The sequence below is a fragment of the Camelina sativa genome, chromosome 8 (assembly GCF_030686135.1).
Source record: "Camelina sativa cultivar CO46 ecotype springtype chromosome 8, ASM3068613v1".
NCBI classification, from domain to species: Eukaryota; Viridiplantae; Streptophyta; class Magnoliopsida; order Brassicales; family Brassicaceae; genus Camelina; species Camelina sativa.
This window is the reverse complement of record NC_141887.1, coordinates 26,164,245-26,190,103: the sequence shown is the minus strand read 5'-3', so window position 1 is coordinate 26,190,103 and position 25,859 is coordinate 26,164,245. Positions and strand designations below refer to the sequence as shown.

General features: G+C 35.8%; 5 protein-coding genes and 2 pseudogenes across 47 annotated transcripts; all 7 read right to left on the bottom strand.

Moving 5' to 3' along the window:
- Positions 1-71: 71 nt before the first annotated feature.
- LOC104709865 (vacuolar protein sorting-associated protein 9A-like) lies at positions 72-2,172 on the bottom strand (annotated as a pseudogene). Its single transcript, XR_015564353.1, has 5 exons — positions 1,940-2,172; positions 1,603-1,750; positions 1,357-1,527; positions 1,084-1,263; positions 72-949 (listed from the first exon to the last, which is right to left on the bottom strand). The product of XR_015564353.1 is annotated as a vacuolar protein sorting-associated protein 9A-like (transcript).
- Positions 2,173-2,531: 359 nt separating this feature from the next.
- On the bottom strand, positions 2,532-5,534 carry LOC104708187 (NAC domain-containing protein 82). 3 transcript variants are annotated; one of them, XM_010424710.3, is made up of 5 exons: positions 5,329-5,534; positions 4,463-4,983; positions 4,092-4,369; positions 3,369-3,797; positions 2,532-3,139 (listed from the first exon to the last, which is right to left on the bottom strand). In XM_010424710.3, the coding sequence occupies exons 2-5, from the start codon at positions 4,617-4,619 to the stop codon at positions 2,735-2,737; spliced, it is 1,269 nt and encodes a 422-aa protein (XP_010423012.2). In that variant the 5' UTR covers positions 4,620-4,983; positions 5,329-5,534; the 3' UTR covers positions 2,532-2,734. The 3 variants fall into 3 exon arrangements, with proteins under 3 accessions (XP_010423012.2, XP_010423013.2, XP_087318529.1); XM_010424711.3 differs by having other exon boundaries at positions 4,463-4,964; positions 5,329-5,531; XM_087462403.1 differs by lacking the exon at positions 5,329-5,534 and having other exon boundaries at positions 4,463-5,174.
- A 259-nt stretch (positions 5,535-5,793) lies between these two features.
- On the bottom strand, positions 5,794-13,134 carry LOC104708186 (phosphatidylinositol 4-kinase beta 2). Of its 3 annotated transcripts, XM_087461631.1 has the most exons (17): positions 12,740-13,134; positions 10,923-12,479; positions 10,348-10,539; positions 10,191-10,239; positions 9,848-9,980; positions 9,259-9,694; positions 8,903-8,983; positions 8,697-8,816; positions 8,091-8,160; positions 7,804-7,901; positions 7,609-7,713; positions 7,155-7,208; positions 6,832-6,975; positions 6,686-6,739; positions 6,525-6,599; positions 6,305-6,388; positions 5,794-6,209 (listed from the first exon to the last, which is right to left on the bottom strand). In XM_087461631.1, exons 1-17 carry the CDS (start codon positions 12,749-12,751, stop codon positions 6,108-6,110), a joined length of 3,366 nt encoding a protein of 1,121 aa, XP_087317757.1. In that variant the 5' UTR covers positions 12,752-13,134; the 3' UTR covers positions 5,794-6,107. The 3 variants fall into 3 exon arrangements, with proteins under 3 accessions (XP_087317757.1, XP_010423009.1, XP_087317758.1); XM_010424707.2 differs by lacking the exon at positions 12,740-13,134 and having other exon boundaries at positions 10,923-12,621; XM_087461632.1 differs by lacking the exons at positions 5,794-6,209; positions 6,305-6,388; positions 6,525-6,599; ... (1 more) ...; positions 6,832-6,975; positions 7,155-7,208 and adding an exon at positions 7,247-7,494 and having other exon boundaries at positions 12,740-13,038.
- Positions 13,135-13,364: 230 nt separating this feature from the next.
- LOC104709864 (laccase-14-like) lies at positions 13,365-15,773 on the bottom strand (annotated as a pseudogene). Its single transcript, XR_015563689.1, has 6 exons — positions 15,648-15,773; positions 15,399-15,550; positions 15,053-15,297; positions 14,812-14,943; positions 13,793-14,722; positions 13,365-13,657 (listed from the first exon to the last, which is right to left on the bottom strand). The product of XR_015563689.1 is annotated as a laccase-14-like (transcript).
- Positions 15,774-16,552: 779 nt separating this feature from the next.
- On the bottom strand, positions 16,553-18,161 carry LOC104708185 (non-specific lipid transfer protein GPI-anchored 31-like). The gene is made up of 3 exons (XM_010424706.3): positions 17,574-18,161; positions 17,395-17,430; positions 16,553-16,897 (listed from the first exon to the last, which is right to left on the bottom strand). The coding sequence occupies exons 1-3, from the start codon at positions 17,905-17,907 to the stop codon at positions 16,740-16,742; spliced, it is 528 nt and encodes a 175-aa protein (XP_010423008.1). The 5' UTR covers positions 17,908-18,161; the 3' UTR covers positions 16,553-16,739.
- A 707-nt stretch (positions 18,162-18,868) lies between these two features.
- LOC104708181 (uncharacterized) lies at positions 18,869-22,782 on the bottom strand. 36 transcript variants are annotated; one of them, XM_010424692.3, is made up of 17 exons: positions 22,457-22,782; positions 22,280-22,318; positions 22,100-22,138; positions 21,819-21,857; positions 21,656-21,694; positions 21,454-21,492; positions 21,281-21,319; positions 21,119-21,157; positions 20,939-20,977; positions 20,757-20,795; positions 20,595-20,633; positions 20,220-20,258; positions 20,045-20,083; positions 19,877-19,915; positions 19,522-19,560; positions 19,367-19,405; positions 18,869-19,177 (listed from the first exon to the last, which is right to left on the bottom strand). In XM_010424692.3, the coding sequence occupies exons 1-17, from the start codon at positions 22,542-22,544 to the stop codon at positions 19,023-19,025; spliced, it is 828 nt and encodes a 275-aa protein (XP_010422994.1). In that variant the 5' UTR covers positions 22,545-22,782; the 3' UTR covers positions 18,869-19,022. The 36 variants fall into 36 exon arrangements, with proteins under 36 accessions (XP_010422994.1, XP_087318924.1, XP_010423001.1 ...); XM_087462798.1 differs by having other exon boundaries at positions 18,869-19,171; positions 22,457-22,781; XM_010424699.3 differs by lacking the exon at positions 20,045-20,083 and having other exon boundaries at positions 22,457-22,781.
- Positions 22,783-23,557: 775 nt separating this feature from the next.
- Positions 23,558-25,800, bottom strand: LOC104708180 (uncharacterized). 2 transcript variants are annotated; one of them, XM_010424688.3, is made up of 11 exons: positions 25,656-25,800; positions 25,507-25,558; positions 25,361-25,416; positions 25,204-25,264; positions 25,080-25,116; positions 24,885-24,959; positions 24,748-24,800; positions 24,593-24,653; positions 24,405-24,487; positions 24,097-24,309; positions 23,558-23,826 (listed from the first exon to the last, which is right to left on the bottom strand). In XM_010424688.3, exons 2-11 carry the CDS (start codon positions 25,531-25,533, stop codon positions 23,677-23,679), a joined length of 816 nt encoding a protein of 271 aa, XP_010422990.2. In that variant the 5' UTR covers positions 25,534-25,558; positions 25,656-25,800; the 3' UTR covers positions 23,558-23,676. The 2 variants fall into 2 exon arrangements, with proteins under 2 accessions (XP_010422990.2, XP_087318923.1); XM_087462797.1 differs by having other exon boundaries at positions 25,080-25,111; positions 25,656-25,776.
- Positions 25,801-25,859: the final 59 nt, after the last annotated feature.

Below are 25,859 nucleotides of genomic sequence, written 5' to 3'. Positions count from 1 at the left end.
CATGAAGATGAACCCTTAACCGGTACTCAGATTTAAACCGGTTGGTATTTCAATTTGTCGGATGATAAAAATTGTCTACTAAATTAATGAAGTTGTATTATTTTCTCTCCTATGATCAAACAAATGTGGTAGTAAAATTACAAGTAGCATTCAAGAACCAAATCCGACTACATTTGTAAAAATGTAAGTCTTGATTCTTGTTTTACATCTGAGAGCTTATGAACAATTGTCTCCCTCACAATGTTGTAGAGCTCGGATCAAATCATCGACGCTCCTGTCAGTTTTCGCTTTTCGTTTGAACCTTTGAAAACCATCTTGTAAGATTCTGAGAGAGTCTTTTAGACGCTTGCGAAGGTGAAACTGATGGAGCTAAAGATGTTGTTGCATCACCCAAGCCTTTGGAAAGTGCAACGTATTTGAAAACGAGATGTTTATAATTATCAAGCAAGCCTTCAACATCTCCTATCGTTAAATCAGCAACACTTGCAAACATGTAAGGATATTCTTGATAGATTTTGGTTCCCTCCTCACTTCTATTATTCAAAAGTGTAGCGGCACCCTTGTTTTCCAAATCCGAAGCTTTCTTGATTGGTCTTTGACTCTTCGTACTCAGTGTTTCATTGGTGGTGGTAACAGAGAGACTATCAGACGATTTTGTATGCAAAAGTGTGTTTTCTCTCTTAGGACTATGATGACAAGTGGGTGCAGCGTCGTGATCAGTTTGATAAGACTGGCTGCTTGACATACTAGAAAGACGTGCCCGTGCAGATTCCATTTTATTTTCAAAGTCAGTTTCGTCCATTGAGAGGGATTTTGCATCAATACTTGAGATGAAAGACTCTGCAGAGAGTATGTTAGTGAATAAGTAGGCAGCTTCACCAACCAGTTTAGATTGACGCCTATATCTTTGTATATACAACAAGTTTGAGTGAAATTGTGGAGGGTTAGCCTGAAAAAGAAACAAAGTAAATAATAATGATCATTAGTAAATGTAGTTTCACAATCCGAAGACAAGAGTATGAAAAACACATAAAGACATCAGAAACCATCATCATGCAAATATAAATTGTTTCAAACCTTTACCTGAATGGTAACATATATGAGAACAGGAAGGAATTGGTCCGCACCAGGTGCATTCTCGTTTGAAGCAATTGAAGCATTTAGCAGTAAGTTATTAATCACTTTGCAGCATCTAAGGATACACATAAGCTTATCACGAGGACTATTGTACATGTTTATCTTCTGGAGCTCTTTTTGAGCTAGCTGCCATAAAAGAAGAGGATGCATTAATTATCATAGGCAAGTAGCATTATTTGAAGAAATAGACTACGATACCGAGAGCTAGATGTGACTTACGAGCCATGATGTTTGGTTTTGAAAAGTTGGTTGTATATCCAAGTTTTCAGGAGATATGAATTGTTTAAGCAACGACATCTTCTGAAAGAGTTTCTCATCAGATATAACATCCTCGGTGTTTGATGTAAAAACTCGTGGGAATAACTTTGTCATGACATACTTCTCCAGGCCCTACATACAGAACATGATTAAAGGCAGCTAAAATATATATATAATGAAAAAAAAAAATGTTGTGATGATACTTACATCTCCAGCATTGTCCAATTCATCCTCGGAACAACCAGACCAAAGTGGATGAGCCCTGAAAGCAGCTTCCATCTTGGAAAAGAACTCTTGAACTGCATCACAGTCTTTTTCAGGGTTTGGTGCAGTGTTCAAGATCGAAACAATGAAACTGCAAACATCAATTAGAAAAAACTAGCACAACTCAAAAACATATCTTATGAAATTTGTAGGTAGAGAGACCAACAATACAATTGATAACCAGAGCAAATAAGGTCATGCCGCATTGTAAGAAGAGAGAGCAAATAAACCTAAAACACACAAACACTTAGAGAGAAAGACTAAAAGAGAGAGAGAGAACCTTTTAATTGATTTGATGAAATCTTTGGCGGAGGGTTTACTCAGAAAATTGTGGAGACCCGAGAAGACGTCTGTGTTCTCCATCACCCTTCCCGATACCGTACGATCGACGTCAATATCTCTGACTCTGAACGAACGAACGAACGAACGAGTTAAAAGCGAGAGACAAATTGGGAAAGAGGAAATTGAATTCAAAGTCAGCAGCAATCGGGTTTAGTGAAAAGAGAGTTTCTCAATCAAATCGCTCAAACCCAAAAGCTATATAAATAAAACGAGATCGACTCGTTGATGCTGTAAGGTGGGCCAACCAAATAGGCCTACAAAGCCCATTTAATAACAAAATCAAACCGTCTCTGTTTTGGTCCTAATTCTAGTACCGTTTCTTCTTCTTCTTCTTTGTTTACGTCTTTCGTTCTTGTCTTGTGATTTGACTTTGGCTATAACTATAATGTTCGTGTTTTTCTGTCTGGGGTTTTGTTATGCCCTGATTCGTTTTTAGTGGGTAAAGTCAATCGTCAGTGTTTTTTAAAGAAGCACTCATCAATTGATCTTATCAGCTAGACGCTTATAAGCCATAACAAAAAGAAGCAAAATTGCAAAAATGTTTTGAAAATATTTATAAATACAGCAACCGAAGGTAGAGATAGAGAAATGTCGACAGATTGAGAGGTTTACTAATTCAAAGACCAGAAAAGTCCAGAAATTGAATAAACAATGGTAGTGAGTGCTTCTTTTCTTCTGTCTGAAGTGCATCTGTTGATTTGTGAAGCAGACCGACCTCGGGCAGAAGAAGTTTTCATCGTTTTCCAGAGTCTGGTCCATGTCCCATGTTAGCAGAAAAGCCAGAAGGATCATCATCATTAGCACCAGAGAAGTCAAAGTGCCCTTGATTATACAGATATGGGCTTCTCGAGTCATTGACATTCCCAGTTTGAGGATTTAATGGAGAAGTCAGAGGAGGAGGTAGTAATGGAGCAGTTTGAGGATTTAATGGAGCAGTTTGAGGATTTAATGGAACAGTCAGAGGAGGAGGTAGTAATGGAGCAGTGAGGTCTTGTAGCTCTAAGTATAACTCCGAGTTTTCAATTAGGTCGTACGAGGACGCCCTTGGCATGTTGTTATGCATATTGTCCAAGTCTGGTAATCCGTTGAAAATGTCTTCTAAGGAAACCGGAGCTGAGACACCGGGATTATGTATTGCCTGTGGAATGATAAACTATGAGATACACAGACTTGCAAAACAGCAAGAATTGATTTGGATGAACAACGTTGGGAAATACAGAAAGGAAGCTTTTCTAATGGTTACTACGTCCCAATGCCACTATAACACCTAGCAGCTTCAAAGCAGCCTTACACGCTTAAAAGCAGGCAGAGACACCGGCTTCTTATCATTACACTAAGCCAAAGAAGAAAGAATGCCAAAAATGTACCTCACTGGGGAACCCCAAGAATTCTTCGTCATCATCAAATAGATCCAACATTGCATATAAGTCATCATTGTTGTTGTTGGGGGTCTGTAAGGTCTCTGCCAGAGGTGTAACAGACATAGGAGTGTTAGCTGCATCACTTGGATCTGGAAGTTTGCTGGTGGTATTAGTTGTAGTTGGTAGGAAATCGGAGACACACGATTCTGATATCATGCCACCGAAACAATCCTTGTTGGGGTCATCTGCGACAGTCACAGCCAGACTGGTATCTTTGCTAGGCTCATGAAAGATTGTGGGATTGCTAGTCGTAGGAACATCAGTACGTTCTTCCTCATCACTCCAGTCCTCTTCCCTAAATGGAGCTCCATATTGGGCTCCATTTCTAGGTCCTGGTCCGTCTTTTTTAAACAGAACGCACACCACATAAGTATCCTGCAGTCCAAAACATAACTGTAAGTAAAGAAAGAGTGATATAAGCTTACATGACATGGGTGATAAGCAATAAACTATCAAACTAAACAAGTCGGAAACAATATATAAGTGGAAGAAGGGAAAAGTTGCAGGCAGGATAAGGCAGTTACAAGGTTCGATGAAAATCAGAACAGCCACACAGTATCAGAGCAGCTAAAGTATAAAGAAAACAACAAGCTATCATCATTAAGTACTGAAACCTAAACACATGTTCAAGTTAAAATCATATTGCCATAGTTAATCAGTTTATAATACCTGAGGAACATTCATCTGCGCCAGTGCCTTGTCTTCAAGCCTGTATTCATGCATAACCCAATCAGTCCGCTCCCCACGAGGCGACTTACCAAAGTGATAAACCAGAGTTTTAATCTTCCCCACAACTTCAGAATTGCACAGAACAGGTCTCTCCTTCCCTGTGGTCTTCCAGTAACCACAGTCAGTTGCACGGTTTGCCCTAACACCACTAGCATACTTCTTTTCCCTCGGGCAAAAGAAGTGCCACTTAAGATCCCCACCTTTGATATAAGACATATCTGTAACGACAAAGACTCCCAAGTTAGAGATAATAGGATGGACATCCGAAAACATGACAGTAACAGAACAATAAGGTTTTTAAGAATAGATACCAGGTAAATCAGGGGGTTCAAACTTGTAAATGTCAACTTCAGCAATAGCATCGACAATGAGCTTCTTCCCCAGTATTTTCCTCTTCAAGTAATATCTCACGAGTTCAACATCAGTCGGATGAAAACGAAATCCAGGAGCCAACTTAGTTTTCCCCATTGGCGAATCCAAAGGGGAAAACTTTGCACAATCTTCTGTAAACTCCTCACAAGTGAAGTGAGAGTCTTGCACAGAAAACTTAGTCTTCAAGTTCACAGTAAACAGGACCAACACAACCGAATGGTTTGTAATCAAACTAGACAGAAAAAATCCAAAGAAGCCAGGAAGAAATAGAGAAAATAAAGAAAAGAGAGAGAGAGAGAGAGAGAGAAGTAGAAGAGGTGAAGAAGGTCAAGTCCAGTGCCTGAACAAGATTATCTGAAAACACCACAACCTCCCCCTGCTCATATAACCACAGTCACACCAAAGAAAAGATGGATTCTTCTTGCAGAGATCAACAGACATCTGGTGTACAACGTAAAGCCTGTTATTGAGACATTGACACCAAAAACAAAAACAAAAAAAGAAGAAGATTTCAACTACACCCCAACTAAGAAAAGCAAATACACACAGAAGCAACTCATCAACTCTTAAGTATCAAATCACCTATCATAAAGACATAAAATTTCAGGGATCTAGCTTAGACGATGTAAAACCCTAAAAACTGATTGAGTATCAAATCAGACCAGAGATTACACGAATAGAACCAAAAGAGACAGAAAAACCCATTTCAGAAATTGAAAAGAAGTAAACGACAACGACGACTAGATCGGAAAAATCAAAGAGGAATCACAAAATCCAAAACTAGAATCAGAGAATAAAATCGTACCCGTAGAGAGACAGAGAGAGAGAGAAAAAGACTCGACGGTGGGAAAAGACGATCGGCGTAAGGGGGAGGAGGCGAGCGAGAGAGAGAGAGAGAGATTTAGAGAATGGCGTGAAGGATAAGCCAGAGAACTGGGTCAAGGGTTGTGGTATTAGGGTTTATATAGCAGACAGCTCCAAACCTTACGCCTTTGCTGCTTCTACAGTGGCGGGCCCATTTTCAATCACAAAGCCTACTAAAAAAGAGTGTAATTGTTTATAATCGAGTCAGGCCTAATTACATTTTTCTGTTTTTCTTCACTTAAGTTTTTTTTTACTACTCAAAATTATTACAAAAAAACAAAAAAAAATTGCAACTTACGATTAAAATAATATACACATTGTTACACTGATCACAAATAAATAAATAGAAAACAAAGAAAGAATTGCAATTTGGGAAAAGGAAAAAAAGGTTTATGAAGAAGATGAATTTACTTTTGGCTTTGCCAATGCTCCTTTTATAGATAAAGGATATATAAATCAAACTCTGGAACAAACTATCTTATTATGTACAAAAGTGTTTTTGGTCACACAATGTCTCTCACTCTATTCTTGTAATTGATTTCCTTAAAGAGCTCTCTGGAGCTCGAAGGTCTCTGATACTATACAGTTGTGAAAAAGGTTCTTCACATGCAATGAACATGGAGAACAACACAACCATGGTAGTATGTATACATGTTTTTAGTCTGTGATCAGGTTGATTCACTGATGATGATATCTCAAACTTTTGTACAAAATCAACAATCACAATATTCCATTCAACACCCTTTGGTAGTAATCGTATTGTCGGGTTCGCCAAGCATCTAAGCTGCTGCTGATTAGAGAGAGCACCAGAGAGACGCATTGCTGGTTATGACAAAAAGGAAACAGTTGTGACTTGAGACATCAATCTTATCAACGATGCTGACATTGGTAGAATTAAAGGGAGAAATGTAATTTACCTCTTCGGTTAAACTTAGATGGAACCTTTTTCTTAGATTCTGAATGGTGCGTGGACCACCTTTGAAGCAAGGAAACCCCGAATCCTGATTAAGCAAGAAACCGCAAATTATTCAGCCGGGAAGTGATTTCGTTCCTTTATTAACTTATCATAGCTCTCCCACTTTTTAGATGCTTCTCGTCAGAAAATCGATAAGCAAATATTGACTCGGATCATAATACCTGTAACATTTCGACGAGAAGAATAATCCGTTCGGCATGCTTTCTACATGTTAGGAATCCTTGGATGCATAGCACCTGAAACAGTTGACCATTGGAGGTACTACTTAATAGCTACAGACAGTAGGAGAAAATTAGAGCCTTTAAGTGACTTGGAGGGATACCTTGAAATAGTCAAAGAACTCGCTCGGAACTCCTTCCGCATCAGAATCCATGACCTAGATGTGCAAGTGTTTCCGAGTATAACTAAGCTAAAATATTTTTCATTGCTTAAAAGAGGGAAGAAGATTAATAAAAACATGCGTCTTACCTCAAGAAGTTCCCTGGTGAGCTTAAATGGGGCACTCTCGAAGTTAACGCCACCAGGAGAATTTGAAAGCATAAAGCCAAAATCAATGTGTATAATGTGACCTTCTTCATCCATCAGAAGGTTTCCATTATGGCGGTCTTTTATCTGAACGAGAAAACAGTGGACATCACGAGCCATAAAACTAAGACCAAGCAATCATGGAACTTATGAACATCATCATGAGTGCCAAACTCATGAATTTTTTCGTTCTTGTTTAAAGCACTTATGTGCCTACACTTATGAATACACAATCCTGAGAGACGCAGTTGTTAAAGACAATCTACCTGCAGAAGGTAACAGACCAACGAATATCCAGCCATGCTCTCAACAAAATTCCTCTGCAAAAGAAGATAATTTGAAAAATACGGAGCATAAATTGCTATTGCAGACACACTTTTAATTGATGCATGGAGAAGACTTTAATGTAGCCTGTTATCAAATGTCAAACCATACATGTTAATTTTATGAAAACCCTTCTGCATAAAAGGGGAATAAAAAAAATAGTGTAAGACATATCAAGCTCTATATTTCTCTTGCTCAGAAACGGCTTCAGTATGAAATAATGAAATTGGGTCCTCCATTGCACACTTTTGTGAAGAGAATACATCTTATGTATATTCCACACTTCTCATTCGAACAACAGCATGTTTAAGTGACTAAGTCAATAAATTCCTGTAAAAAAACAGCCAACTCGATGGCGGATTTGAATTATTAAAATGTACCTGAAGAGTACATTACCTGAGCAAGCTTAAAACTTGGAGAGTTCTCTTTAAACTTGGCATCAAAAAAATCACGCAGGCTTGTGATGTTAGGGTATCTACTTTTAATAGAATGAATAGAAGCCTGCAGGAGAGGAAGGTGATACAATAACATGAGCTTTCCAAGATCAAAACAAGACTTGTTGCAGGATACCAAATAAAGTAGCATATTTACCGTATCTGGAATTGTTTCTATAAGGGCAGTGTATGAAGATGTAACCAAGACTTCATAAGGACGTAACCAGAGGGGAAGACCTGCTTCCTGGAATATATCTAGAACATGAACAAGGCCGTTACTATTTACTCACTATATAAGGCAGAAATTTGTGTATAGATGCTTATATAAGATGGCAGGATAGAAAATAGAAGACGACGATATAAAAGCACAACTTGGGAAGCCAAACCCTAAAAACAGTGAAATTACCAGGCACATGGTAAATAAATAAAAATATCATCACCCACCAAAAAAATGAGATATGAGTTGCACCGCAAGATGTTCCTGCCGACAGTCATCACCACTCTTCACAATGATCTGCAAAGATCTAGAGCTAGTTAACATCAAGAAGCAGGAAAAATTTGGAATGACACAATTTCATCCAAGTTTTTTAACATGGTTATTCATAAGCAATCCGAATTCCTACACAACAACTTTCAATGTCAACAAGTATAACCAACTTTACATGCAGCTGGAAAGAAACTGAAAGCAGAATCTTATCAAAAGCAGAACCCCTTATTGAATTATCAAAGACTCAAAGCAACAGTATTCAGTTTCAACGAGAAAAAACAAAAAAAAAGCTATACAACGGACCAACTAATCTACGTACAAAAACTTTACAAGTAGTTTCTCTTCTTGATCAAACTTTGAGTGAAGCCTATTACTAATACATGTAACCGTATTTCTGACAAATAAAAAAACAGAGACCTTCGACTTCTATTCAAAATGATTGAGCATGGAGTAAAGCAAATCCATTATTTATTTTGTTGCTACACAAGAAATTCAAGTAGAAAATATACTCTATAAGGAAAACCCAGCGGAAGATAAGTAGAATCCCTTTATCCAGTACTTACAGAACGCAAGTCCCAACCCGGTAGGTTTCCAAATAATGAATCTTTACGAATTCTTAGTCGCTTCCCTTCCCAAAATTCACCAGATAAGGCATCACCTGCTTTCAGCATTTCACCATTGGCCTGGTGAGCCACAAAAGAAAGGTTCAACACCTAGAAGACAAAACAATTAAAGGAATAACCTAATTCTCAAATCAACAAGCAATCACCATAGACCGTGCATCTAATGAATCCTGACCAGCCCCTTTGAGAGGAAGACCAGGAGGTGCCTCCCCCTTCGCTGCAGCAGCCTGAACAAGTGATCATAGGGAGGTCGTTAAGAAAATTGGCATCGAGCAGATAACACACACTTTTACAGCTGATATTTCATATCCAAACTTAGATGCATGTTTAGGTGAATAATCTGTATGGTATATTAGGAAACACATAATAAGTGAAGCAGAAACATTCCTTGATGAGTATGATGTTTTCAGTAATCCAGCAGAGAAATAGAAAAGTAGCCAAATTTCACTAGGGCAAAAACAGGTAGTTTCCTTTTACAAGTTTCTTATCAAGAAACACTCACCCTTACTTCCTCGTAGGCAACAATACTTGGAACACGACGATGTTCCTTTCGACGTGGGGTTCCTGGATCAGCAATGCTTTCCATTCTAAGACCTGGATCAGCCGTCAGCACCACCCTAACCCACTCAAGATCACTATCCAGACCAGTCCTCAGGACACCAGTCACACCACTACTTACTGATTCTTTAAATGAAGTTCTATGCTTCTCCACCGAGAGACTTGCACTCACAAATTTTACCTCAGACTTATGAGTCATTGCTTCATCAATTGCTTGAACAGTTGATAGTGACATTCGGTCTTCACTGTTACGGTAAACCTCCTGAGCAGTCGATAGTGGATACGCCCATGGAGGTGGCTTTTGCAAGAATGCATCCCCATTTGCCACTGGAATGCCTCCTTTAGAAAGCTTAAGGGACTTAGATGTGTCTTTAGCACCACTACAAAAGTTTCAGAAGATAATAAGAACAATGAGAGAGGGTTATCATGGAAACCCTTTAAAATATAATTAGAACATAAGAAAGTGACTTCTGAAAATATTAGAAGAAAAGCAAAAGCAGTGGATTAATCAAACTTCTGACTTTTATATTTACCTGGGTGTTTCCGCTTTCAAAACTTCCATGCATATCATATAAGGCACCTTTTCCCTAGAATTCAAAAGAACAAACTCGTCTTCAGGAATATTAATGACACGATAAACTCCTCTCCCCATTGGAAAACAAATTCCTGAAATGTAATTGAAATTTAAAAATTATCATCAATATCTGATATTGAATCATTTACCGCAATAGAATAAACATAAACAGAGTAAAAATAACAGCTTTAAAATGACTTTAATGCAAGAGGTGATGTTTAAATGCCAAATGGATTGGAGCACTTGTCTCTCTTATGTGAGAAACCGTACAAGAAAACCTAAGTTATAATTTAATGAAATACCTCCAGTAGTTTCAGCCTCGGCTAAATAGGAATTGATCTCTGCAAGGGACTAAAACCAAACAAAAAAAAACATAAACTCTTAGATGAAAATAAAGGAGAATGATAATATCTGCAATTTCATCATCAAAATATAGAAAGGTAGGGATAAAAGGATCACCTCACGAAGAGTAGTTTTCCGATCTTCAGTGGGAAAAATATCTACTAAATCATACGACGTTTCACATAATGCATGTACAAACTCCAAAGACTTGTGGTAAGCCCCTTTCCTGAACTGTGCTGCGGTATTAATTGGCAGTGGGGGCTTTTGAGATGGAGTATCATTCCGCTGTTTAGGTGAACATGGACACTTCTGCAAAGATCAGAAAATTAGTGGCAGCCTGCAAATCCAACACATATAATGAATGGCAGGCATACTACCTTTTTCCCCCAGCTAAATTCATTATAATGAGAGAAGATTGACATGATCTGGGAGCATCAGCGCTCTTGACTTATTTGACATCATATACTATCATCCTATGAGGGTGAACTACCAAGCAAAACAAGCACAACATTTTTCGATAGTCTAATATGTAAAGATGATATCTCATCTTATATCCTAGAAAGAAGTCTTGAACTGATGAATGAATCTGGAGATGTGAGTTGAAAGAAAACAAAAGAATATCTAAGCAGTACAGATGAAACCTAAATTTGAAATATATGTGGAAAAACAAAAGAAGTCATATGAGGACAAACCTCGTTATATTTCTTTGAACCGAAAAGTTCAGAATCTTCAACAGACCGGTCACGATCTCTGAACAATTTGCGGAAAAAGTTTTTTGTCCCAGGACTGCTTTCAACTATACCGACATTGCTGCTATTTTCATTTGCTGAAGTAGTTTTTGCGTCTTCTGGATGTCTATGGAACAGTTTTTTGAATAGTGAGAATTCTGAAGATTCATCATCCTCGTTTTCATTCGCATCATCGGCTTTGCCAGTGTCTTGCTTGTCTTCAAACTTCTCCTTAAAGAATCTTTTGAAAAATCCCTCGCTTTCATTATCTTCACCAGATCTTTCGTCAGCATGCACAATTTCATCTGTCTCATTCCTGTCATTGCCAATTCTTTTCTCATCAAACTTTTCTTTGAAAAGTCTTTTAAGAAACCCATCTTTTTCCTCACCATCCACTGAGTGAGAAACTTTATCATCCTCATTCTTGCTCTCACGATATAGTTTCTTGAAGAACCCTTCTGAGTTTGCATTTGGCTCCTCCTCTTCATTTTTACTCTCCCGCAATAACTTCTTGAAGAAACTTTCCGAGTTTGCACCCGATTCCTCTTCATCTCCTTTATTATCTCGTAACAATCTCTTAAAGAATCCATCTGCACTCGATGTCAATTCCGCATCATCACATTTACTACTCAAAATCCTCTTGAAGAACCCCTCAGAATTGTTTGGTATCTCCTCCTCTTCTGATTTATTTTCCTTTAAAAGTCGCTTAAAGAACCCCTCTGAGTTCGACACTTGTTCATCGTCCTCACCTCTGCTGTCCCTCAAGATTCTCTTGAAGAATCCTTCCTTTTCACTTTCCACGTCATCTTTGTCAGCTGACTTCCGAAACAATAAAGCATCTCTAACTTTAGGACTTGGGATTAGTTTCTTAAAAATCTTATTGTCGTCCTCAGACAACTGACTACCACCATCCTGCAAGTTGCTCCCTGAGGAAGGTGAGAATAACAAAGACTTCTGTGTGGGAGGAGATAAAGTCAATGAGAAGAGCTTCTGTTTCGAAGACAAAAACTTATTAAGAACCGGATTCTTGCTCCCAGGAGTAGAAGGCTCGTTCTGTGGCCGCATAAGAGTTGACCACTCACCCATCAGAGTAGCTGCAGTTTGGCACTTCTCATGAATCCTACCAATGCCTTCATTATCATCAGAATCCTCAAGCTCAGCTAGCAAAAACCAATGCACTTTCAGAGCAATCTTAAGTGACTTTGCACAGATATCTATAACAAACTTATCAAGAGAGGGACTTGGTTTGTGGACCATCAAGTAACAAATCTGGAAGAGATAGCTCTCAATACCAGATAAAGGAAGCGTATACATCCTATTGCATAAGTAATCCCTGACACCAGAATGCTGGTGCTTGTACAAATAACTGACTGCAATCCACTCACAGAAGAAGGAAGAGTCAAAAAATCGGATAAGCCACCCGTTTGAACCAGAGTCACCACCAAAGAGGTTACTGGGTGAGGAAATCTCACGGGGAGACTCAGCTGATTCACCTCGAACCAGTGAAAGAAACTGCGCCATCTGCATTTTTTTGAAGATCAGCCTAAAAATAAGTGATTCTAGCTCACAGACTCAGATCATCGGAAACAAAACAAGTAGATCGTTGGGGTTTCTCTCTATGCTAAACCTTAAACGCTAAAACCTTCACTCGAAACCCGAATCTCATATACTAAAAATTAAAATTCGAATCTCCAATCGAGAGAATTGAGAACTTGACAATGCTACAAACCACAGGTTCTCCTAAGTCCTAACTAGAAAAACCTAAATGTAGAAGCACAAACCACAAGATTCATAGTCTTCAAGTCAATAAAAACCGGTAGTGACGGAGAATTTTGCCGGAAAGCGAGACAATCTCAGGGAGAAGAGTAAGAGAGAACCCCAGTAATTAGCTTCTTTCTCGAAAGCAATCTCATTATGAGTTGCAAGCTTAAAGAAAATTCAAAGGCAGAGTTGAAAGCAGCGGAGTTCAATCAATCGCCGTCGTCGTCTCCGCCGTCTCAGCCCTTTTTGTCTGAGGCTTACGACAAGAGAGGAGAGAGAGAGAGAGAGGAAGTAATTATTTGTTGACAGTATTATTTTTTTTTTGTAATTAAAAAAATGGTATTTTATTATGTCGAAATCGAATGATGAGATCTAACGTGCGCTGTAAAACCACGCGATCAAATCTTTCAGGAGCAATTTCGTTTGGTTTTCCCTCCATATTTATTGAGTTTTCACATGGATGGCGAATTTAAATTTTGAATTTAAATACCACCAATCAAATTTGGTCAACATGTCTCTTTCAAAAAATAAATTCGATTTTAAATAAATTATGGGACTACAAGTCTACAACTAATTCAAAAGTCCATTCATATGGCAGAAAATTTCATAAACTTTAATTGGTAAAAGCTTCGAAGAGTTGTGTAATCATTGAAAATCAATTTTTTTTTTAAAACGATATAAGATTGACAGAAGAAACCTTGAATTATTGTACATATGATTGAAAAGGTACAAAATTTTATGATTATTGAATCGCGAAACTAATGCACCAATCAAACTATTGTTTATTACAGTGAGTAATTAAACTAGCTAACAAGAAGGCAGATCACGAGGAGGCTTGACCATTCGAGATGATTTAGTCGGTCCATCTTTCACTATGAACACGGCGTTCATTCCCCATGTGGCATGTCTCTCTATATGGCAATGCAACAACCACACCCCTATTATATACAGTAATAAACAAACAAAACCAAAACATCGTCAACAAAAATAAAAATTATTATCAATTTATCATTGTTGCATGAAAACGTACGTTTGAGAGAAACGTAACAAAGTGTAGAGTAGTGTGAACTGACCTGGATTACTAGCTACGAATCTGACGGCGGTCCAGCCGTTAGGAGGAACACCGACGGTAGTCTCCTCTGGTGGATCAACTAGGTTATATTTCAACGGATCTTTCCGGCGATCGAAATTCCCAAAACCCGAACCCACCACGTAGAAGCTATACCCATGGAGATGAATCGGGTGATTATCTGAAGCCAATACGTTCGTCCCCTGTAAAACCAGCTCAACGCTCGAATTGTAATCAAGAACAACCACTTTTGTGCCGGACCTCGTCGGAAACGGAAGATTCTCGCCGGTGTAATTGAATTCCTTCGGCGGATTTCTCGGGAAATCCTCCTGGAAAACGCCTCCGATGCGGCGGTAATAGGATCTGAGAATGTCCGCCGACGGGTTCACGAAGCTGATGTTATTAACGCTCGACGAGAATCTCTTTCCGAAGGGGCCGTTACAAGGTTTATCGTCGGAGCAGTTCATCAAGTTCACGGAGATCGCTTAGAGAAGACGAGTGTCGATTTTAACGGGATGGTTACTGGATCCAAGACTTCTGAATTGGTTAGTGAACCGGATAGATGCCTCGGTACGATTGTAAGGAGGCAGGTAGGGTAAAACCGGTTGGTTTCCTCGGTTTAAAGAAACACCGTTGTATTGCAATATGGCTGTGGTGGTGGTTTTGTCAAAACCGGCACCAAAGGCCGAGGAGTAAGCTCGAGCCGCTACAAAGTAATTACTAGACCGCTGGTTAGCATGGAGGAGGACGTCAATGGATTGTCCCGGAGTGATCATTGGGTAATTAGATTTGAAATGTTTTAAGTAGAGACCGTCTTTGCCGACAACGGTTAAGGTGTGGTTTGCGATTGCAAAGAAGAGTTCTTCGTCCATCACGGTGCTGATAATCCGAAGAAGGTATCGTCGGCCAGGCACCACCGTTATTGTGAATGTATCTGTTTCGGAATAATAAAGACAAAAATGAAAATTGTGATTGATTAAAGATTTGAGAGCTTTGTAGTGTTGAAACTTGGAAGAGGCTTACCCGGTTTAGAGCAGGCGTACAGAGAACCGGGTTGTCCGTTTATGGTATATGCGTCAGAGATGGCCGGTTCACCTCCGGTTTTATTAGCGTTTCCTGGTATATCCATTATGTTTTTCTTGTTCCACCATTCACCTGTCAATTGTCACGTAACGTTACACCGTAACAATATTAATCCGAGATAAGCTTTTTTCGTAACGCAATCATGCAACCTAATCACATCAACAAAGTAGTGTGAGTGTACCTAAAATGAGAGGGATTTCATGGTGAGGCTTAGGAAAAGGATAAGGTGAGCCACGTTTGGGATAGACAATAAACGCTCCATGGATGGTGGCACGTGCCCACTGGCTATGTGCGTGCCACCAGATCGTTCCTTCTTCAACCGTAAGATCAATTCTATATACATAGCTCTCTCCCGGTCGGATCGGACATTGAGTCACATATTCGGGTCCGTCCGACCATGGATTCCTGATTTGTCTTGCTCCGTGCCTAAAATGACAAACACTCAAACATGCATGATTCTCTACATCGTATATAAAACATTAGCTAGTCTATACGAATTCAACTTTATGATCAACAAGAGTGTTTACCAATGGAGAGTGATATTGTATTTTGCGTTGTTGACGACATTGACGACGAGCTTATCACCACGGTTTGCTTTCAACGCCGGTCCGGGATATTCTCCGTTCACCGTCAAAATGTTTTTGGTATCACAAAGTCGAGTGTACGCTTTTGACTTTATCTGTGGATATAAAAACCGACGACATACACAATCAGTTTTATATATCCATCTCTCTATCTCTCTTCATATTTGTCAAAAATATTTTATTATTTTTTACAATACCGTGAAAGTGTGATGGTGAATCTTGGCTTCTGTGATCTGGAATGCATGAAGAACAAAGAGAAAGAAGACTAGTCTCTAGTGTCTTAACGATTGTGTTTGAAATGTTGAGCTTGAACTCCATGGTTGTTCTTATGAACATGAAATCTCAACACAGGATGTATAATATATCTTAGTTTTTGACTATATGTTGTATTTTACACCCTTTACATTTTTTTCCTCTTTCAAATGTTGTATTGTTCAAAAAAATTTATTATTGAAAACAATATATCCTTATAAATTGGTGTATCAAATTATTGTATACTTAAAAATAAAAAGCCTATAAGGAGTGAAATATGCAAGGTGTATTTACACATTGACTAAGAAAATTTATACCACATGCATGCCATAATAGGCATTGAATCATTTTAGAGGGAGCACATAAATAATATAATATCTTTGAATGTTAGATGACCAGCCACTAAAGTTGAACTACAAATTAAGGACAAAGCTACGATGAATGGCCGGTTTTGGTTCTAAACTAGATTATATTTTTGGGTTATCTTTTCGAGGCTATGGTATCTCCACTCTTTGAAATTATTGAATACTTGTTCGAGGCTCAACTCAACGGCTGCAAAGATTTGATATTTAAGGAGTTTTCTTTTCTGTGTATCTTTCATTCTTTTGCCTTATATCTGCATGGATCGATTTTACATTAATTTGATGAGAGGTTTCGATTTTTTTTTTCTTTTTGTATATATATTTTTTAATAGCCACGTTTTTTACATTTTCGTTTAGTTAATACCCAATGGACTTATTCATAATCACATGCATGGAGAATTAGTCGACTTTGCAAATTTGTTTTCTTCCGTAATTCGATTTAGAGCTTTGTTAGATGGTTTACTGACTTATTGCGTGATTCAATTAAAAAAAATAGAAATAAGTATTATTTGAAATAACCACCAGTCAACTCAAATAATAAAATTACCAAACAAAACACACATTTCAAACCCAAGTCTTCATGGTAACCTGATAAGTCTTAATGGAGTTATGGAAACAGCACAACTAAATGATACGCTAAGGTCTAATACATGTATAGGAATATCGGATTTTAGATAAGAGAGAACAATATAACCAGTGCGCCACTGATTACAAATGTCAAGCCATAGATTGGGATCAACGAAGAGCCAGGGTTCCCTTGAGAAGGGCTTGGAGCTGGAGCAGATGATGGACCTGATCCTAATCGTGGTCCAGCAGCGGGAACTGGAGCTGTCACGAATACATAACAAGACAAGAGTCAAAAACACGAAACCAATCTTGACACACCTTAAAAGCCCTAGAAAAATTAACTACACAACTAGTATTAGGTCTATCAGATCAATCTTAACGAAAAAGAGATTTTGACAAAGCCCTACTCACGTAGCTAGTTTACATGATCATGGCACATGACATTAGAGATCACATCTATACAAGCTTAAGTACTTTTACATCTTGTTATCATGGCATAGTTACATGAGACAAGCATACATGAAATCCAAATCCAAAACATCATCAGATTTTTATTATAATCGCTATTGACCTTTACACTTCCCATAGATTATATTGTTATAAGTTATAACGCCAACTAAACAGAATTCAAGAGCAAGAAATCCAAAGATTCATAGCATTAAAAAGAATAAAAAAATTCACAAATCTTTGTTATGGCAAAATATATAACAAATGAAAAAATGATTAAAAATGAAATCAGTAAAGAGAAAGACAGATACCTTTCGCATTAGGAGAAGGGGTAGGAGGAATAGGCACTGCCAAACAAAACAAAAAACCCTCTATAAATCAGATAAATATATAACTAACCAAAATCTGGTTTATCTTAAGGATCGATCAGAATCCAGAAAAATCAGGGATCTACAAGAAGAGAAACAGAGAGATGAAGGAGAAATCTCACATTGACAAGATGAGACCGAGGGAGCATTAAGTTTACAAGCAGCGGGAAGAGTATAGGCTTTGGTAACGTTCATTTTGATTCCCATGGAGCCACTGGTCTTCAACCCTTCACATAAACATGCCGCGTTCGTATCGAGAATTGTCTTGAGACCATTGCAACACGAACTTGTGGGTACATCCACCGTACTCCCGATCGTCACAAAAGCTAAACATCCCGCCATGTTCATCATCAGGGCGGAGCACTCCAAGGGGGGAACAAGGCTTCCGTGAACAGAAGTTGAGGAAACAGAGAGAACGAGGAGGAGAAGAGAGATCGTGGCGGAGAAGAAAGCCATTGTTTGATTCTCTGTTTTGGTCTCGAAGAAGAATCGAGAGAGAAGACACTGAGAAATGCTGGTAGAATGAGTGCAATGGCTCTGTATAAATATAGGTCATGGCGTCTTACGTACACTTCACGCGTTTCCTTCATTCCGTGTGTGGTTTCTTATCTTCAATGTAAGATCTTTCCCATATTTAATTGATTTTTATCCTTTTGATAGAGCTTTTTTTTTGGTTGAATTAATCTTTTGTTACCAAAATCATTTGATTTGTGAGAAAGAATACAGACAAAAAAAAGGTAAAATATTAACACATAGATTTGTTGTATTTTTTGCAAAAAAAAAAAAAAAAGATTTGTTGTATTCAAACTTTTATGTTTCTTGATTCCATAGTATTTAATTTTGGTGAATTTTATTCCATTTTAATCTTTTGTTGTAAAAAAAACAAGTTTTGTCATTTTGCATTCAATTATTATTCAATAGCTCATTTTACATTGTATTGGAGGTATTGGTTTAAACTTTTTTTTTTGGTTTAAACTTAAAATGTCGTTAGTACAGTATCAATTTACCGGGAATCCAAATTAACCAAAATAATCGAGACGTATCGGTATTAAATTTAACCAAAATAACTGAAGTACTAAATTTAACCGCAAAAAACTAGATTTAACCGAAGTTTTGGTTTATCTTGCAATTTTTTTTTTTTTTTTTGGTGAATGACTGTCAAAACCAAACTGAACCGAAGAAGACCTTTGGGTTGGTTTTATTCGGCAAAGTCTTTCCTAACCATGTCCCTTCTTTTTTACATTTTCGTTTAATGCATGGAGAATTTATCGAGTTTGCAGATAACTATTTTTTTCTTTTCATAATTCGATTTAGAACTTTGTTAGATGGTTTAATGACTTATTGTGATTCAACGAAACAAAATATAGAAATAACCACTAGTCAACTCAAATAATAGAAATTACCAAACAAACACATAAAAAACACAAGTCTTTATGGAATTATGGAATTATAAAAAACACATAAATTAGTTGTAATCAGTGAAACATGATAAGTCTTTATGGAATTATGGAAACACCACAACTAATTTAAAATACGCTTAGGTCTTTATTTAGGTTAAGGGATCTCGGGTTTTAGATATGAGAGAACAATATGACCAATGCGCCACTGATTACAAATGTCAAGCCAGAGATTGGAATCAACGAAGATCCATGGCTCGTCTGAGAAGGGCTTCGAGCTGGAGCAGCGGATGGTCCTGATCCTGATCGTCCAGCAGCAAGAACTGTAGCTATCACAAATACATAACAATTAACAAGACAAGAGTCAAAAACACGAAACCAAGTTTGACACAACTTAAAATCCCTAAAAGAAATTAATTAGATAAATTATATATAACTTCAAAAGAAATCAAACCAAAATTTAATTTTATCTTAATGAAAATGGTAAGAATGAAATCAACAAAGAGAAACACAAATACATCTAGCAATAGGATTAGCGGGCGGAGTTGGAGTAGACACTGCAATCAAAACGAAAATATATAAAATTATATTTCACTAGAAAAAATAAATCAAAATCTGATATATCTTAATAAAAATGATTAAAAACAAAATCAACAAAGAAAAAAACATATACATTGTGCAACAGGATTTGCCGGCGGAGTTGGAGTAGATACTTCAACAAAAACAAAAACAGAAAAAATCTCTATAAGTTAGATAATAATCTATTAGTACAGAAAAAATCAACAAAAAATATGATTTATATTAATAAAAAAACAATTAAGAATAAAATAGACAAAGAGAAAGATAGGTATGTTGTGCAATGGGATTTGCAGGTGGAGTTAGAGTAGACACTTCAACAAAAACAAAAACAGAAAAAATCTCTATTAGTTAGAAAATAATATATAATTACGGTAAAAAATTAAACAAAAACCTGATTTATTTTAACAAAAAATTATTAAGAATAAATTGACAAAGAGAAAAATAGATACGTTGTGTGATAAGATTTGCAGGTGGAGTTGGAGTAGACACTGCAATCAAACCAAATATTTTTTTTTAGTAATTAGATAATTATATAAAAATACGAAATAATAAACCAAAGTCTGATTTATCGTTTATCTTAATAAAAGAATGAAATTAACAAAGAGAAAGACATATACATTGTGCAATAGGATTTGTCGGTGGAGTTGGAGTAGATACTGCAACAATAACAAAAACAGAAAAATCTCTATTATTTAGATAATAAAATATAATTAAGATAAAAATTAAACAAAATCTGATTTATTTTAACAAAAAATAGATTAAGATTAATCAAATAAAGAGAAAGATAGATACATTGTGCAATAGGATTTGCAGGTGGAGTTGGAGTAGACACTGCAGTCAAATGATACAAAAAAGAATTATGAATTAGATAATTATATATAAGTACAAAAAAAACTAAACGAAAGTCTGATTTATTTTAGTTAAAAATGATTAAGAATGAAATCAACAAAGAGAAAGACATGTATATTGTGCAATAGGATTTGCAGGTGGAGTTGGAGTAGATACTACAACAAACACCAAAATTAGAAAACAAAATCTGATTTATCTTAACGAAGAAACGATTAAACATAAAACAAAAATCTGATTACGGAAAACATAAAACAAAAATCTGATTTATCTTAACGAAGAAACGATTAAGAATAAATAGACAAAGAGAAAGATAGATACATTGTGCAATAGGATTTGCAGGTGGAGTTGGAGTAGACACTACAGTAAAAAAAAAAAGATTAGTTAGATAATTATATATAACTATGAAAATAATAAACATAGTCTGATTTATCTGAGTAAGAAATGATTAAGAATGAAACCAATGTGGAGAAAGACATATACATTGTGCAGTAAGATTTGCCGGTGGAGTTGGAGTAGATACTACAACAAACACCAAAACCAAAAAAAAAAATCTCTATCAGTTAGATAATAATATATATTTAAGATAAAAATAAAACAAAAATCTGATTTATTTTAAAGAAAAAATATCATGAATAAATAGACAAAGAGAAAGATATAGATACATTGTGCAATAGGATTTGAAGATGGAGTTGGAGTAGACACTGGAATCAAAATGAAAAAAAACTTTCTAATTAGATAATTCTTTATATATAACTAATAAATAAATTAAACAAAAATCTTATTTATCTCTATACAAATAACTAAGAGATAAATCAACAAAGATAAGTAGATAACGCATATACATGGTGCAATAGGATTTGCAGGTGGAGTTGGAGTAGACACTACAATCAAAACGGAAAAAACTTAATTAAATAATTATATATAACTACGAAAGAATTTAACAAAAATCTGATTTATCTAAATGAATAAATGATAAAGAATAAAATAGACAAAAAAATAGATACATTGTGCAATATGATTTGCTGGTGGAGTTGGAGTAGACACTACAATCAAACGAGAACAAAAACAAAGTTTATTAATTAGATAATTATATAACTACATGATAAATTAAACCAAAATCTGATTTACGTTGATAAAAATAATTAAGAATGAAATCAACAAAGTAAAAGATATATACATTGCGCAATAGGATTTGCCGGTGGAGTTGGAGTAGATACTACAACAAAAACAAAAACAGATAATGTTAGTTAGATAGTATTATATAATCACAGTAAAAATAAATAAGAACCTGATTTATCTTAATAAAAAACGGTTTAGGTGCACAAAAAAAAAAAAGAAAACGGTTTAGGAAAAATAGACAAAAAAAGAAAGATAGATACATTGTGTTATAGGATTAGCAGGTGGAGTTGGAGTAGACACTACAATCAAACGGAAAAAAATATTTATTAATTAGATATAGTCATATAACTATGGAAAAATTAAACCAACATCTGATTTGTCTTAATGAAAAATGATTAAGATTTTAAAAAAAAATACAAATACATTGTACAATAGGATTTGCTGGTGGAGTTGGACTAGATACTACAATAAAAAAAAAGTTAGAAAATTATATATAACTACGAAAGAAATTTTAAAAAATCTTATTTATTTTAATGAAAAATGATTAAGAATGAAGTCAAACAGTGTGCAATAAGATTTGCACTTGATAATTATATATATATATATATATATATATATATATATATATATATAATTACGGAAAAATTAAAGAAAAATCTTAAAAAACAATTAAGAATAATATAAACATTGAGAAAGATAGATACATTGTGCAATAGGATTTGCAGGTGGAGTTGGAGTAGACACTGCCATCAAAACAAAAACAACCACGTTTTATTAATTGGACAATTATATAACTACAAAACATTTATACTAAAATCTGATTTATATATCTTAATGAGAAAACTATTAAGAATAAAATAAACAAAAGTGAAAGGCATATATACATTGTGCTATAGGATTTGCATGTGGAGTTAGAGTAGATACTACCATCAAAGCGAAAACAAAAAAGCTTTATTAGTTACATTTTTATATATAACTACTGAAGAAATTCAACTAAAATATGATTTCTCTTAATAAAAAATGATTAATAACAAAATCAACAAAGAGAAAGACATATATACATTGTGTAACAGAATTTGTAGGAACATAAGTTGAGGAAACAGAGAGAACTAGGAGGAGAAGAGAGATCATGGCAGTGAAAAAAGTCATTGTTTGATACTCTGTTTTGGTCTTAGATAAGAATTGAGAGAAAAGAAATTGAAAAAGGGTGGTAGAATGAGTGAAATGGCCCTGTTTAAATATTGGGCATATGTTTATGTATGTGTCATATGTTCTTTATGTAACTTGTAATTTTTGGTTCTTAAATGTAAGATCTTGCTCAAATTACTTGATTGTTAAAGCTTTAATTATTCTTAAAAAGAAAGAGTTAAAAATCAATTGTTTTGTTAAAAAAAAAATGAAAGAGGTAGAAATAATATTAGTAACCTCTTCTTTAACATACTTTCCTTAACTTTACCAAAAAAAAAAACATACTTTCCTTAAAGTGGAGGATTTGTATTCAAATGATTTTATGCCATATTAATGTTTTGTGTAATAGTTAAAGGGAACTCTTGAGAACTTGCACGTCATCATGATACATTATTATTTATTTATTTGTTTAGCTAAAATAATTAAACCATCCATAAACTTCTAGTATTAAATATATAAATTGATATATGACTTGTTAAGTGCATATAAATTAGTTAAATATTAAATTAATTACATTAAATCTATAAAGTAAGCATAAAGATTAAAATCAAGAAATTTTTAATTTAAGTTCATTTTCATTAACCTTAAATAAAAATTTGTGGATTTTAGTTTTACTAATAAAGTAATAATAATTATAAAGAAAAGCTAAAAACTAGTTTTCCAGTTTCCCTATTAATTATGGAATCTATTTATTTTAAAATCTAGATTGGAGAGAAAATGAGTTTCTGAAAAACAAAATCCAAAAAGGCTAAAAACTACTGTACTAGAATCTATCACCGCCTAAAAAAATCTAACCCAATAAATACTACAGATTTACCCGAAATTTCGTTTTTGGGAAAACTTTTGTCTGAACCGACTGCTAAACAAAACTGAACCGGAATTTCGTTCGGTTTTATTCGGCATATTTTTTCCTAAACCGAAAAAAACAACATGTTTTGACCCGAACTAACCAAACCACCCCTTTGAGGCTTGAGTTTTCACAAAACTTGTCTTTTTTTTTCTTCTTTCTCAATGTCAAAAAGTCAAAACTATGAATTCTTTCCAATAGGAAAGAGTGAAGACAAAATTGATGTAATCAAAATAGTTAAGAATGTCACATATTTTCGATATCTTTCAAGATCGAATCAATATCAGGAGTCAAAACTGCATGCTTGTATACATCTCCAACCAGACAACACTTCTTCTGCTCTGTGTCAACCACCATCACATCTTGTGCAAACTCGCTCTTCAACCCCGGACTTACCTATACACCCCATCCGAAATCCGAATTAGTCTTTTACTACGATTATCATGGTTTTACTTTTCCTGTATCCGGAAATCGAAACCAAAACCACACCAAACTGATGCATGCTCGATTCGATTTTACTTAAGTTTACTATTTTTCTAAAACCAAAAGACATGAACCTAACATCCCCCTACTAGATATTAGCCTAGTGTTATGCTCGGTTAAAATGGCAGGATGTAATAGAATGCTAAAATAAGTAAAACCAAAGGGGTATGAGAAATGACTCACATCATAAAGCACTTCACCGAGTTTCATCTTGACAGCACCACTTTTGTAGACTAGTAGTTTTCCCATGAAACCTTCTGGCAAGGCTTTTAAATCCACAGTCTTCTTAACAGGACCTTTGATATTTGGCTTTCCTTCACGGTTTTCTGTTGTTGCCGCTGGTGCCATAGGAACAGAAGGTAACTTCATAAAAAACATTTTCTGTTCACTATCTTCCTGCCAAAATGTAATCCACACAATATGTAAATAACTATAGAGTTTCTAGAGTTTGCATGTGGCTTTAGCTTCTCCTCATTTGTAATGTCACTAACCATTAGACCGAGATTAGCGGCTGAGTTATGTGAATCTTCAATACTTCCCGAAGCCTGCATAAATTCCTCTACGTCAAGACGCTCTGCAATAAGGATCAACATTTCAAACCTAGGCTCATGGTAATCAAGAATCTGTTTTTCACAAAACTGTTTACTTTTTCTTCTCAAGCAGATCAATGTATACATACCTGGATCGCCGGCGTACGGTCTCCTCAGTGGAAGTGTAATCGGGTAATAACTGTAATAATCCTGTGAGATAATCCAAGAATTAAAATTAGCATCAACGTTATCCGGTACATGAGTTCGAGATATAACTTTAGGGACAGGTTACTGTTGTACTGACCCATGGTTCTTTATACTCTATCTCCTGAGTAGAGGTTGAGCCATAAGCACCAGCTGCACAAGAAACATCATGTATCAAATGAGTTTTGATTATAACAACCAATGTTTTATTAAGAAATCATAATCAAGAAATCGTACTTGATCCATTGAGGTACTTATTTAATCTCGTCGAATTCACCACTCCACCCATCCAAGCAACTTGAGAAGAAGACACTGTAAAATCCACGCCAAAAACTCAACCAACGTGTACAATACTTTGATGTTTTTTCAAAACCAAGTAATGGAGCAAACAGAGCAAAGATAACAGTCTAAGTTTCAAGTCAAAGATACTACCTTTCTTGTCCCCTTTTGGCTTGCGCAATGATCTTTCCTAAGACAAACAAAATAAAACTGAAGAAAGTGAGAAGAAACAAAAAGAGTAAAAAAGCGAAGTCACTCACAACGATAAAAAACTTACAGTTACTCTGCGTAGCAATTCCATTGCTTGTGCACTACTACTTTCATTCTCAACCACTTCACTGCGTTCAGGAATTCAATAAGTTCAGAAGCAAATTTTTACCTAAGTACACGTTTGTGTTTATATATTAATCAGATCAGTCATCAGTGTAGCTTACGGTTTAACTTCAGGCTTAGGCACACGTTTTGGGGGAGCTTTTGGGGCAAATTTCATCTGCACAAGAACTCAAAAACGTAAATGTTTACCAGAGACAATATTGTTATCTAATAACAGTATAAGGTAACGATGACAGCAAACACAAACCTTCCGTGCTGGTGGCTTCTGCTCCATTGCAATTGAATTCAAAAACTTCCGACTACACAAAAAAAAGACCCAGAAGAATATTTAGCTACGTGTATTCAAATATCTTCAAACTCAGCAAAATTTTAGAGAATTAAGAATCAGAAGCTGACCTGTGACTCTAAGACTGATCGGCGATCGTTGAGTTCAGTGACGGCGAACAAATAAGCTTCAGAGGATGAAGATGATCACCGGTTTAGAGAGATACACATAAATTAGGGCCTTTTTTGATGTACTTCAAACGGCGGCGTTTAGTCTAACCAGGTAGAAAAAGTAAACCGGGTTATTCAAAGGGAAGCAGACTATAGGAGTTTAGA

Bases quoted from the DNA above. Each gene is read 5' to 3' on its own strand.
- LOC104708187 (XM_010424710.3), bottom strand. From the start codon at position 4,619: ATGGGGAAAACTAAGTTGGCTCCTGGATTTCGTTTTCATCCGACTGAT. The intron at 4,370-4,462 runs GTATCTATTCTT...TTGTCGTTACAG, and splicing joins TGAACCCCCTGATTTACCTG to ATATGTCTTATATCAAAGGT. The intron at 3,798-4,091 runs GTATTATAAACT...TTTGGACTGCAG, and splicing joins CGCAGATGAATGTTCCTCAG to GATACTTATGTGGTGTGCGT.
- LOC104708186 (XM_087461631.1), bottom strand. The intron at 9,981-10,190 runs GTATTTCATTAA...ATTACATTTCAG, and splicing joins CGAGGCTGAAACTACTGGAG to GAATTTGTTTTCCAATGGGG. The intron at 6,600-6,685 runs GTATCCCTCCAA...CAACTGTTTCAG, and splicing joins AGTTCTTTGACTATTTCAAG to GTGCTATGCATCCAAGGATT.
- LOC104708185 (XM_010424706.3), bottom strand. From the start codon at position 17,907: ATGGCTTTCTTCTCCGCCACGATCTCTCTTCTCCTCCTCGTTCTCTCT. The intron at 17,431-17,573 runs GTGAGATTTCTC...TTTGTTTGGCAG, and splicing joins CTCGGTCTCATCTTGTCAAT to TGCCTATTCCTCCTACCCCT. The intron at 16,898-17,394 runs GTATCTGTCTTT...TATTCGTGACAG, and splicing joins CCCTTCTCCTAATGCGAAAG to CTCCAGTTCCCGCTGCTGGA.
- LOC104708181 (XM_010424692.3), bottom strand. From the start codon at position 22,544: ATGACTTTTTTCACTGCCATGATCTCTCTTCTCCTCCTAGTTCTCTCT. The intron at 22,139-22,279 runs GTATATATGCCT...TTTTGATGGCAG, and splicing joins TGCAAATCCTATAGCACAAT to TGTCTACTCCAACTCCACCT. The intron at 19,561-19,876 runs GTATCTATTTTT...TTTTTGTTGAAG, and splicing joins TGCAAATCTTATCACACAAC to TATCTACTCCAACTCCGCCG.
- LOC104708180 (XM_010424688.3), bottom strand. From the start codon at position 25,533: ATGGAGCAGAAGCCACCAGCACGGAAG. The intron at 24,801-24,884 runs GTACGATTTCTT...TTTCTTGTGCAG, and splicing joins TAAGTACCTCAATGGATCAA to CTGGTGCTTATGGCTCAACC. The intron at 24,654-24,747 runs GTCAGTACAACA...ATTATCTCACAG, and splicing joins TAGAGTATAAAGAACCATGG to GATTATTACAGTTATTACCC.